General features: G+C 31.2%; 1 protein-coding gene across 1 annotated transcript in view; it reads right to left on the bottom strand.

Moving 5' to 3' along the window:
• Positions 1 to 9,876, bottom strand: part of arr (low-density lipoprotein receptor-related protein 6) — a 108,332-nt gene extending 98,456 nt beyond the window's left edge. The window contains exons 1-2 of the mRNA XM_085817750.1: positions 9,645 to 9,876; positions 129 to 522 (exon numbers count right to left, since the gene is read on the bottom strand). Of these exons, the coding sequence (XP_085673876.1) occupies positions 129 to 522; positions 9,645 to 9,699 (449 nt within the window). The 5' untranslated portion in view covers positions 9,700 to 9,876. The remainder of the gene's footprint in view (positions 1 to 128; positions 523 to 9,644) is intronic.
• Between the last annotated feature and the right edge of the window lie 3,727 nt (positions 9,877 to 13,603).

Genomic DNA, 13,603 nt, shown 5'->3' with positions numbered 1-13,603 from the left:
AATGTACAACAAAGATGATCATTTTTTTAATTTACACAAAACTTATCTTCAATAGATTTTTTAAAGCAATGTTTTAAGTAATAAATAAAATAATAATTTTTTGATAGATGGTATAAAATCTTTCTTACCCATCCATGGGAGCAAGAACAAGTGATCTTGGCTGATCCAAATCTCGCCAAAACAGAACTTTTCTATGGCTGCCATCAAAATTGCTAACTTCAATTCGATTCGTTTCCGTATCAGTCCAGTACAATTTCTTCCCCAACCAATCACATGCTAAACCATCAGGAGACATTAAGCCAGTATATATGATATTCTTAACAGCCTTAGAATTGTTGATAGGCATACTTTTAATTTCTTCCATTCCAACGTCAGCCCAGAAAATGGTTTCATCAGTGTAGTAAAAATCAAGAGCAGTTGCATCTTCAAGATTATTTATGAGAATATGTGAAGAATTTTTCCGACGTGACTCTAAATCAATGAGACGAATGTCCCTTCTATTGGCAAAAAGTAGTTGAGAAGCTAAAATATAAATTAAAGACAAAATTATATTTCTATTTATAAATACAGGATAAATTTTAAAAAGTATTTAAATTTATAATATTAACAAATAGAATATGGGAGATTTAATAATCACAATATGACAAAATAAATTCTTTGTAAAGTTTGCAATAAATATAAATATTTTAATTAGGAATAGACATTCATCCCTTTATCAAAAAAGGAAAATATTCCAAAAAAAACTTGAAAATAAGTTACTCAAAACATGTAAAACTCTAAAATAAGTTACTGAAAACATATATATTACCTGAAAATGCTTAATGTATATGTTAAAAAAAATTTAGTGATTGATTTACAATAACTCACATCCTAGCAATCTTTGACAGCTCATACATGATTCAACATAATGATAATTTCACATAACACCATTTTTGGATGCTATATGATATAATCACTATCTGAAATATTATTTGAAACTAAGCATAAAACTACATATTAATATTAAATTTATTAAAAATTACAGAAAACATTCATTAAAACTTTAAAAAAATTTTTTTTTAACTTACTATAACTCATACCTTACGTGACATTTAAAATATAACAGTATATAACTAAATTTTGCCAACGGTAGCTTATTCCATATATTTATCCTCTAACAGTTAGACAGCAGACTTCAGATCTCTTGTTCCTTGTTCTTTTAGTTATCACATTCCTTTAATTTTTTTATCATTCACTATTATAGTACAAAGTCAGAGATCTGACTCATCGAGACATTGGTGATTAAAGATATTAGATCATCAGCTCAAATCTAGTAAGATGACATGTAGAAATTATAAAATTAAAAATTGAAACAGTGATTTATGAAATAAAGAAGTATTCATGACCTTAAGGGAATTGAAATTTACTAAACAAAAAGCTCAATAATTACTTGTTTACTTTATTAAATACTGCTTTTGATGTAAGCAGTTTAATTTGCAGTGTTTATAATGTAAGCAGTTAAATATGAAAAACTAGGAGTTTCCAGAAGGTTTTTCTGCCACACAGGGCTTAAAATAACTTAAAATTGATTTAAATTCACTTTAAAAGTTTGATTCAATTTTCAACTATTTAAAATTATTCTGACATAAAATATATTAATATTTAGTTATATATTCTAAATTTTATGTTCTTTCGTTAATTTCATTTTGTAATTTTCTTACATTTTTATGTTGAATAGGCAAGGATTAATCAAAGTCCTTTAAAATTAATAATCAGTGTGTATATTATTGGTCGGATAAAACTTAGTGATGTACTACATATTTGTAAGATGCATGTGCAATTGGAATTCGTAGTGTAATTGGAAGCACATTTGATTAGCAATCGGGAGATCTGACCTTTGAATCCCAACAAGGGCCCTGTATAATTTTTACCTCTCCTGCCTCTAAAAAATAAAATTCTTCATAGTGGCACCAACTAAAATCTGGTGCATGATTATTCATAACTACCAGGATTTGGCAACTAAGTCCAAAGCCCCTGTAAACTTCATGGTGTAAAAGAAAGCACATCAGCTAGCAATAAGGTCTTAATTTCCAATCAAAGTAGACATTGCATATTTTCATGATTCTTGCTCCAAAATGGGCCTAATGATTCTATGCTAATGTAAACAAAATTAAATACAAATATTTACTGATTAGATATTGGTTGAATCTTATATAAAATTCTGTAAATGATTGTAGTAGATTACGAAAATTCACATCAAAAATAAAATTTAATAAGAAAAATTATGCTGAATTTTGCTAAAGATGCAACGAAATTTGGGAAATTTAAGCTTCATTAATTCAATAATGAAACTTGGAACTGTGCAAATTGTATTGCTAAAAAACACTTTCATTAGTATAGGCTAAAAATTAAAAACTGGGAGATCTGGTGATGGGAAACTGGCAGGTTTTCGAAAAACCGGAAGACTTGGCAACTATGACAGGGCATAGTGATGGATGGAGTGAAAAGATCTGATAATCACTATCAAAATAATGATCCAGAATACCCAAAATCTATGCAGAATTTATATCTGAAAATCAATGTTGTGTTTCTTCCACCCAATACTGCCTGCTTCCTACAGCCAATGGATCAAATAGGGACAGCTGCATTTAAACATTATATGATGATAATAATGAATGGCCGGGAAGGTGGGCCTACATTAAGAGATTTTTTTAAGAACTATAATATATAGAATGCATTAAAAAATGTTGCAGACTTGTGGGCTGAAACAAAAGAATTAATAATCAAAGGTTCTTGGAAATAATACGCTACAAATGAGGAATCCACAAATTCTGAAGAAACTTCAGAAATTGTTAGAGATGAAATACTAGTTAGCCTAATGAATGTACTTAACTTGGATGTCAACAAAAAGATTCTAAACAACAACAATGAAAACAAGTTATTTAAAGCCCACTCAGTACCTCTATCAAATGACTACTTAATTCAGCAATCAGAGTTAAAGGAAATATGCAATCAAAATTGTCAAGCAGACGCTGATAAAATCGTCAAAATTTTGGCAATCAAATTTATGAATGAAGCTTTCATTCCTATGATAAATTTAGACTATCATGAAAGAATGTGATCTCGATGGGGAATGTATATCTCATGTATGTAGGATGATTGAAAGAGAGACAACATGTTACAGAGCTCTTTCTTTATAAAGAAACGAACAAAAAAGGCCGGTTTTCAACTGAACTATAAAGAAAACAGCTGAAAAAAAGCTTAAATGATGCTTGTTAACTTAATTATATACATTGCTAAATATATATTATTACTGATAAATAAATAGTTATTTTTCATTTTTTTACATTCTACTTTTGAATATTCATTTTTAAGGAACCTATACAGTCAAAAGTCGTTAATCCAGACTTTGGCAATTCCGGATTATCGATTTTTCCGGATTATAGATCATCAGTTTAAATCGCGTAAGATGGCATGCAGAAATTCTAAAATTAAAAATATGAAACCGTAATTTATGAATTAAAGAACAATTATGATCTAAAGGGTATCAAAATTTACAAAAAAAATTAATATTTATTTGTTTACTTTATTAAACATTTCTTTCAATGTAAGTTGTTTAAGTTGCTTTGTTTTATGTGATAATACTTTCTCTTTAATTCTATAAACAGACATAATTTTTTGTTCAGTTACAAAGTTCCGCTGTTCAAGTCCCGTTAATTGCTGTGCCGAGAATACCAACTAACTTGTCAATCAAAATTTTTTCGTTTTCACTAACCTCTCTGTCACATTCTTCATGTCTTTATCCATTTTTTGCAGCAATTCCACTTTTTGTTTGATGGACATCGAAACATACTTTCGTTTTGTACGATCCTTTGGGAGCTCTGGATTCGGAAATTCTTTTTGACATAATCGAAAGTTCAAGTTTACTTTTATAAAATTGCTCTTACAGTCTGCAAAAAATAATAAGCCGGATCCAATTCGAAGATTAAGGAACTACGCAATCATCAACATTAACTGAAATAGATAATTAGATAATTTTAGATTACACCGTCCGTTATACATAAAACGCGCACGCGAAAACGTATTCTGCGCTTGCGCACACGCAAATGCGCAGTCGTAAGAGGTCTTACGCGCACGCATAAACGCCTATGCGCATGTGTCAATGCGGCGCATGCGCAGAAAGTTTTTAGCTTTGAGGTCCGGATTATAGATCATTCCGGATTATGGGTGTCCGAATTAACGACTTTTGACTGTACTATGCAGAAATTGAAAGCCACCTGTAGTCCTTACTTGAAAATGTTAGAAAAATGCTGATTAAAGTACTGTGGTAATAAAAATGGAAGAAAATATTTGTTACACTATCGAAAAATTGGTCAGAAAAGAACCAGATATTATCTAATGGTCTAGCATTCAGCTCAAGGACAGAAAAAATAGTCATTATCAGCCTCTTGCTTAGCTTAATTTCAAGGAAGCTTAATAATCTTGCTAATAGCTAAGCTCCTGCTTAGCTTAATTTAAGCGCAGGCGAAAAAAGGACACTTTTACATTTGATCAGTTTTCTTTTTCTTATCACAAAGACATGATGATGTCGATGAACATAACTAGCTCGACTCGAGATTCCACATGTCACACTCGAGATTACAAAAAATTTAAAAGAACTTATGATTACTATGCAAATCACAAAATTAATTATCTAAAATAATTAATTAAATAATATTTTTATTTCTGTTATTGTTATGAAACAAATCGTGAAATTATCTTTTCATTTTCCAAATTAAATGCATGCAACATTGATACGATATGACACAATGCTTAGGATTTCATTATAATTTCATTTTTCACTTGAGATACGTAAACCCACAGTGACTATTTTTCAATTACATAAAAATAAAATGAAGAGTTTAAAATGGGCAACTATTAAACCTCTCTCCCAAAAATTTTAAAAAAGTACATGTTACAGTAATATGTGGATGAAAAAAAATGTACTTTATTTAAAACATTTTGATATTTGGAACATAAAATAAAAGTAGCGAATACTCTAGTTTCTATACTCTCTGAAAGAAGTATACAAATTTTCACGTTTACACCACTTAGTTATAAGGAGATTGAGGTTTAAAGTGAGTTACATTTTTGCGATATTTTGACATTTTAAAGGTACCTTAAGGTATTTTTCATTCTTTATGCATAAGAGTTTTTATTAAAATCTATATTTTTGTCGTCCAGTAGCTCAGAATTTTCTAAAACAAATTTATACTCTATGTGATTTTTGCATATATGCCACTAAACTATGCAAAATGCTACAATCCATCCAGCAATGAATGTTTCTCTTATGCAAAATGCTATTATCCATCCAGCAATGAATGTTTCTCCTATGCAAAAGTGTCCCTGCTTTTTGATTCGTGTGTGGAAATACTATCAAAGCACTGTCAAGGATGCTCTGAATGTAAACAAAACACACCTCCTCTGGAGACCAATGCTTAGCATTGCTTCAGTCGTAGTGCACCTCTTTTTATTCTTTCCTCCATAATTCACTCACTCCAAAAGTGTATACAGATTTTACATCTGGCACAAGTTGAATTGAGAAATAAAGTAATAATCAGCATGACCCATAACAGAAGCTTGGCTGTTGCCACTATGGCAGCCTGCTTAGAGAGAAAGAACTACTGATCAGAACAGATGTGAATGCCAGACATTGATACAGTCAGTAAATGTTGAAAGTTAGCTGCATTTTGTCTGACCCAGTTAGTGCCGTATTTTTATAAGATTTGCCGAGTTATAACCCATTTAATATATAGAATTTAATGTAAAATTCCAATAAGCCACTGAAGCACTAGAGGTGATAGGTCATTTTGTATTATTTTAAGTCTCTTTAGCTGTAAGGAAATGTTTTGTGATAATTGTTACATTTTTGCATTGCATCTTGCATCCACAATAAGGATTAAGGAAAGGTGATAACTCGCTTTAGCATGTAGAGATAACTCCTAAGGGTGAGCAGTTACTTACAAATAATTAAATTGTACAGCTGGATATCCTTAGTTGTAATTGATTTACATGATTTCAATTATGAATATTTTTTTATTTATAAAAAATACCCATTAAAAAACCACTAAGAACATTTTACAGCTGTTACAATTTATTTATACTAATTTTAAAATGATATTAGCATAATAATATATTAAAAGCTACAAAACATTTATGTTTTGTAGCAACAGCAAATAACAAAAGATTACGAGTCCTTAATTTCAAAATTTCCCAGATATTTTAGCGAATTTACATCAGCTTCCTTCTCTTTATCCTAATTTGTTAATGTTTCAACAATATGCCTTTGAAGAATAATTTTCCCTCTTTTATAAAATCAATTTCTTCTTCAATGAGCTTCCTCTTCATTTCAGAATTTTCAGATTTAGTTAAAAGATTTCTGTTAGTCTAAAGAACTGCTTGTACTTAGAATGTGTAGAAGAAACTGCTCATTTCTTTATTAATATGAGCATTGAGAACAAATATGAAATGATAAAAGGTCAGGGCAAGCAACAGAGCCAGTATGGCAAAAGGTTTAGCATTTAGTGCAGCACCGAGCACAAAATTGAACAAATAATTTGTGATCAGAAGTTCAAGATAATAAAGCTGTGGCAAAAGTATATTAATTTGGCCTACGTTTAAGCTTTGAGATGCTCGTTTAGAATATGTACAAATGTTAAGATCAATTAAATTAATAATTTTGTCAAATTCATCAACTGATACCAGGCATAAGTCAAAAACTTGACAATTTAATAACAAGAAAAATTAAAAATGCATTATCAAAAAGATTTGAAAGAAATAAACACTATCAGGATAGATTAGCCAGTGTCGTTATATACTACAGTCAGTTCTTAAAGCACACAGTCAATTTGGTAAGATGGGAGAAATGTTGAAGTCACGCAGGGTTGCTGTAATAGTCATTCCTAGCCCCAAATGGTGAAGTAGTTCCACTGATCATTCCTTTATTGCCACCCTAGCAATGTACTGCCACTACACACTATTTACTTCATTGAATTTCAAAATGTTTCGTTAAATTATCACTACAAAATATTGATTTAAGAAAATACAGGTTACGGAACCTTATTGTAGCAAATTTCTAAGGAGTATTTACATTACATTAAAAACTTTTTAAAAAATCTTGATGTATAAGTCTTTTATAAATTCAAACAAAAAAATCGAACTAATCTAGGACTTGGTAAGTAAAAATCAAATCAGTAATCTTGTAGTCTCAAAAAGTGCTATCACACATCCCTCTGTTTCAGACAATCAACCAGTTTCGAACAGTTTTCTACTAGATGTATCACCAAAAGAAGGATGAGCAATATTTTCTCCCTTCCAGAAATAGTTTCAGACTGCTCATATTCCAACTAATCAGTTATCTGAACCAGAACTCTATCTTAGTGGTTATTATGGAATGTCTGTTTCTCTTTACATAGTATATTTATTTTACATATTTTTTACATATTACATAATATATATTTACATATTTTACATATTACATAGTATATTTATTTAATCAGCCATACTGATTGGCTGTTTTTTATCAGTGACAAAAGTGAAAAAGGTTGCAGAAGAGTTGTCCTTTCTAAATATTTTCACGTGTAACACCAGCTTAAAGAGTTCACTCCTTAGTGGCAAAATACATTAGTTGCAAAAACATACAGCAGTGGTATGTAATTACAAGACAGCTTTCTTTATTAGGCAGAGAGGGTTAGATTTGACTTTAGAGTACACCTTCTATTATCGCGAAGTTGTTTCCTTTATCGCCATGTTGTTGATTTGTTTATCACCTTCATTTATGGTAACCTGAGTAGTTAAAAGTTATGGTAACACTATTAGGATGTAATCATTTGCATTATTCCGGGAAATTTTCAATCATGGGATGTTTTGTAAGGGCTTTTGTGGTGGTGTTGGTTAGGAAGTACATTGCTTGTTTCATTGTTTAGATGGTAGAATGGCTGAGTGTAGTAAGATTAATTAGTTTCTGTACGATTTGGAACTAAAGGGGAATTGACCGGTGTCTAAATGAAGGTTTACTTAGTAGCCATTTTCTGGACAGTCCAAAACTCTGCAGGATATTTTTTACTCTTATTTTTGTGAATTTATGTTATGCCGCCACTATATGGACTCTAGTTCAGATAATTTTAGGAAGTTTTTGGATGTTATTAAGAAATTTTGTGTGCCACATACTAAAGAAGAAGGAATTTCTAAATAAGGTAAGTGAATATTTGCTTTGTGTAGTGCTTAAATGCATAATAGGTTTTTCCTTTCTTATGTCATTTTATTGTTTTGTTTAAAATGTAATTTATTGAGATTATATATTTTTTGTTTGCCTTGGGTGCTCCTTTGACTTTTTAAGTGAAAATATGTCGATGTGTACATGGGCAAGCTCAAGGGAGTGGGCAAAGCCTAGTTTGTGCAATTCTCTGATTTTTTTTTAAAGTGAAAATAAGTCGATGTGCACAAAGGGAGTGTGCACAATGCCATTTTTGTGCGATTCTGGGATTTTTCTAAAGTGTTTCTTTTGTGCAATTCTTTGACTTGTTATTTTGGCTTGCATCAATAATCACAGCTACACAAAGCCAAAATAACAAGTCAAAGAATTGCACAAACTCGGTATCCATGTGCCACCAAAAATCTCCAAGTTTCACCAAGGGCTACCCTTAAATATACTTTTACCACAGAGAGCCTTGCATGCATTGTCCAAAGCACAGTAAAACTGCATTACTGTCATCTTACAATACTGTGCTTTAATTATGCTTTACTTACTATATACAGTACTATAATGTACTATTAAATATTCCTTTATTATATATTGTTTTAATAAATAGTTATGATTGCTTCTATCTACTAACTAGGGGGGAAAATACAATAATATGATACTATTTGCATATATTACCAATGACATAAAGAAAAACATTCGTCAAGTTGTCATGGAAAATTCTCCATGCATGAGGTAGATGGAGAATGAAAAATTTCCAAAAACATCCGTGCTAAATAACTGATCAGTACATGAGAAACATTAATAGGAAACAAAGACACGGATCACTACAACTAATGTAAATACGTTATGAGAGAATCTACAGAATTTTCTCAATTACTAAATGTGTTAATACGAAAAATTATTAATCAATAAATAGAATTGTTTTCCTGTTACTAATCTATCTCAAAAAATGTTTTTTTAAGTTTTTAATTTACTTTAAGATGAAAGAACATTAGCACTTAATCTTAAAAACTAGCATTAAATGAAAAGATTTCAGAATGATATTTTTTGTTGGCAATTGTAGATTTCGTAACAAAGATCTGTTGCTGGCAGAAAAATATTTTTCTTTCTATTACTCATGATATTTGCACAGACATTAAATTATAGAACACGAAAAATAATAATAATAAGCATTTGATTTTAAAACCCCTATCATACAACTTAAAATTTGTGAACATTTTATACTGTTACAAGCAAGAACTATATAATGGGAAATTCGTACTAGTCACAAACTTGAATCAGTAAAATGTCAGAAATAAGTAAAATACATTAAATCTACGAAAATTTATATCCAATTTTTTTTTTTTTTTTTTCTTTTTAATTTAAAAATGAAAACTTGTGAACAAATATACTTCGTCGCCTAAATGTAAACAAGATTACTCACCATTGCAACATATTATTAATAAAGAAATAAGAATAAAAAAGCAAAAATATCCCATTATTTTAAACTCCTCTTTTCTCTCATTTGTATATCAGGTAAGCACGTTAAAGACAAAAGCATTATAAATTAAAATTTACGAAACACCGCTACGGACACAACCGATTACAAACAAACAATCACCATTTTTTACGCGCACACAAAGAATTGCCAAACGCCAGAATTGACATTTACTAGACTAGCGTGCACTTGTTTTCCAGATTCATGCAATTAAAAAAAAATTAAATAGTATGTTAAACAAATTTTAATTCTCAAATATTTTTCTTTTATTGTAAAAGTAACAAAAGGACATACAAAAGTGTAATAAGTAAGAATTTACAATGGGAAGTAACTAGAACGTTCAAGTCTGCAGAAAAAGATGACAACATCATTTTTAAATCTGGGTTGCCGTCTAAAAAGATTCTGAATTTATTTTTTAGAAATAAAGTTCATCAAGAAGGCTTTTCCAGACTTGCAAATTGTAAAAGAATACATTATAAACTTCAATACAGCCTTTTTTAGTAACTAGATACAAATAATTTTTCTCGGAACGATCACAAACGAAGCTTTCCATGCATTGTTTCACATGAAAACAAAATTGTCATGATAATTTATATTCATTTATATATATTTTCATGATATAATACATATCTATAACTGTAGCAGATAATAATTTACACTTTCAAAAGTAAAACTGTGTTAGAAAAATTTCCAAACAGACTACTTTTTTACAGTAAAACAAAATCGTCTAAAAAATGTACAAACAGCCTCTGTAGGACAAAGTAAGATGTCAGATGACGATTCTGTAAGATGACCATTCAGGTTCAGATAATCACGATTACATTCACTATAGAGGGATAAAAGTTGCATTAAAGGAGCAGCATTCCTTTTCACAATTAACCAGCCTTTTTAGCACCAGTTCTCCCACTACAGAGCTACCCTATTTGCATTACTTTCTGCAGAGCTTAAATTGTGCCGAAGCTCACCAGAGACCTAAATAAAAATAGCTCCAGCGCTTCTTTTATGAAACTAAACCACAATTCTAGGAAAAAATTCTTTTGATCCCGTAAAATGATATTTTTTTTAATCGATTCTAATTTCTGAATGCACGTCCACCTTTTCCTTGGAAACAAAAGCCCTTAGGCAGTAGTTAAGACTTTTGAGGAAAGAAAAGCCCCCACCGACATGTTGAAACCTTATTCTCCAGGAAGAGGAACAAATTTATGAGAGCTTGTTTCAGAATGGGTAAATCTTTGGTCTCAAAAAGTACTTGAAGTGATTACCCTGTGCGTGATTCCGTTTCGGCGGCTTTTGTTACTCTCGATTTACAATAGGACATTAAAGGAAACTGTTGTATCCTTGTTGTATGCTCCTAAATCCACTTTGGCTTACCATAGTAAAAGACAGATAAACAGTTCCATCACATCCAAACCTAGTGATTCCCACGCAAAACAGAAAATGCAGACTTTTCGCAATGTTATAAACAAGTATGGAGAATGAAAATGGTAAACCTTGCGTTTGTTCCCAGCTTACTAATAAGTCCTAAGATTCGTACGCAGTTACTTTTCTCCTGTCACGTTCTTCGCTACAGCTAGAATTATACTGTTAAGATACAATCGTCAAAAAGTGTTAGACTCTTCTGTCTTTGTTTACATATCTATACTTCTCCGTTAAAATTTACTTCCGTATTCTCATACTGGTTTCAGCATTCTCTCTTGATTCTCATTATCGACGTTTTAACCGCTCTAACTTTTTTCATTGATGTGACGGAAAAAGAATGGTTTTTTTTGTTTTCATCATTCATTGAAATAATACCATTATAGTATATATTCAGTCGGAGCCAGATTCCGCTGCTACCAACTTTTTTGAGACGCTACTTTCAATTTTTTAAATGAAATTTTAATTCCACTGGGAGTCCCAAATATGACGAGGTGCTGTATTTATCGCTTATCATTTATTTAATCTGATCCATTAAATTCAGTTTATTGAAATTTAATTTTAATTACCTTAACCATTCGTAACTTTTTTTATTTATTTGTTTTCCTTAGTCTTTTCTAACGGCCTTAGCCCTACTTTTATATTTTTCATACTTTATTCTGTGTAACTAAGCTAATATTATTACATTATATTTCATGAATACAATAATAAAGCGTAAACAATTTACATCTAAGAAAAAAAAGTAAGGAACTACTCTTATATGCGCCCTCATGTCGCCAAATTTCTCCCCAAACATTTTTGGCGAGAAACTCTACGCCGCCATATTACTACCTAAATTTTTTGTCTACATTTCGAATTTTCAGCCTAAAATGTCTCCAAAAATGCGGTTTTCGCACGTTCAAAAACCACGTTTTAAAGACACAATTTAAGTAAAAAATCCGAAACAAAAGCAAAAAAATTTAGATAGCAAAAACGTAAACTTTCTAACCAGAAATATTTCAAAAGGATCCATGTTCACAACGATATGTTTTAACTCAGAAAACATCTACGAAGTGCACATTCTAGGCAACGAAGGAATCTACGAACTATGCACACCTCGTTTCAATAATTTAACATAACAACAATAAAGTTCAAAGAATACCATACATTCTCTTTAAACTTAAACAAACATCTACGAATTGCACAATCTAGGCACTGTACACAAATCAACCAAATAAACTAAATTAAATTACAAACAACAACAATAACAATTCAAAAAACAACAATAAAAATGTAAATTTATAGTGAAAAAACAATGAACATAACATTCTACAAAATAAAAACACTAAAATAAAATGCACTTACCATAGTACATTCCTGAATAAAATTTCGCCAGTCACACAACGTCTCTGAACAAAACTGCTACGATTTTGTTATATCGCATGTCTTTCTGAGATTCAATATTTTAAAAGTAACGATAAAAACTTCCTTCAAAGTTAACATACTACACGAAAACCACAATTCAAATCTTAAACTACGCTGACAGCCACATACTTTACCAGTAACCATTTGACTGCAAATCCACACAAGAACTATCAGAAACGCCCTTCTTCGTCCGAGTTCTCATAGCAGCTCTAATCTTTGGAATATGGTAACAGGTAGTTTGGCGACATTTTGGTAAGGCGATAAAGGTTACTAGCTAGGACTTTAGCAGTGTACATGGATATAGTCAAGAGTGTGCACAATGCCATTTTTGTGCAATTCTGGGATGTTTTTTTAAGTGAAAATAGGTCGACGTGTACATGGATGATACCGTGTATGTGCAATTCGTAAAAACGCGGCAAGTAGTGGGCGATTCTGCACTTTGTCCCAATTTCGCACCTAATCTTCGTCATGATTAAGCTCATTCGTTCCATAAAAGTTCTAGCATAAGCGTAATTTGGCTAGCAGATTGTTGGAAAAAAATGTTGGAAATGTTGAGTAAAAAAAAAAAATGCCTTTACTTCGTGGAAACAAAATGGCGTCCAAACAAAAACTAGCAGGTTGCTGTAGCAGGGTTAGTCGCCAAAAAATCGCCAAGTTACCATAATCCAAAGATTAACCCAGCTTCGCATTTCGGACTCCGTTTTAAATGTCCCACAGAAATTCCAAAAATACACTTCAATCCTCATAAACAAACCCGTGAACAAGAGACGCGTTAACAACTCTAACATCGTACCTTTTAATACTAAATTTACTTTCCACACAATCTAAAATATGCGACTGAAATCTTGCCACCACGTCGTCTATCATTGCAACATAGGCCATTTCAAAACACGCACGACACGAACCAACGAGCGATTAAACCACTCCAGCAAAAGATTTTTCAACGTCAACAGGGTTGCCATTACACATGCAATCGCGCAAAAACCAGCGCAGAACACATATCGCCATATTTGGTGATATTATGGTGCATATAAGAGTAGAGCCAAAAGAGAATAATACCATGGCTTTTTTTCGCTAATATATTT

This window comes from Stegodyphus dumicola, chromosome 5 (assembly GCF_044657685.1).
Source record: "Stegodyphus dumicola isolate Sdum_Otavi_A_Nest chromosome 5, ASM4465768v1".
NCBI classification, from domain to species: Eukaryota; Metazoa; Arthropoda; class Arachnida; order Araneae; family Eresidae; genus Stegodyphus; species Stegodyphus dumicola.
Note: the sequence above shows the minus strand (reverse complement) of the source record. Positions and strands in the feature narration are given on the sequence as shown.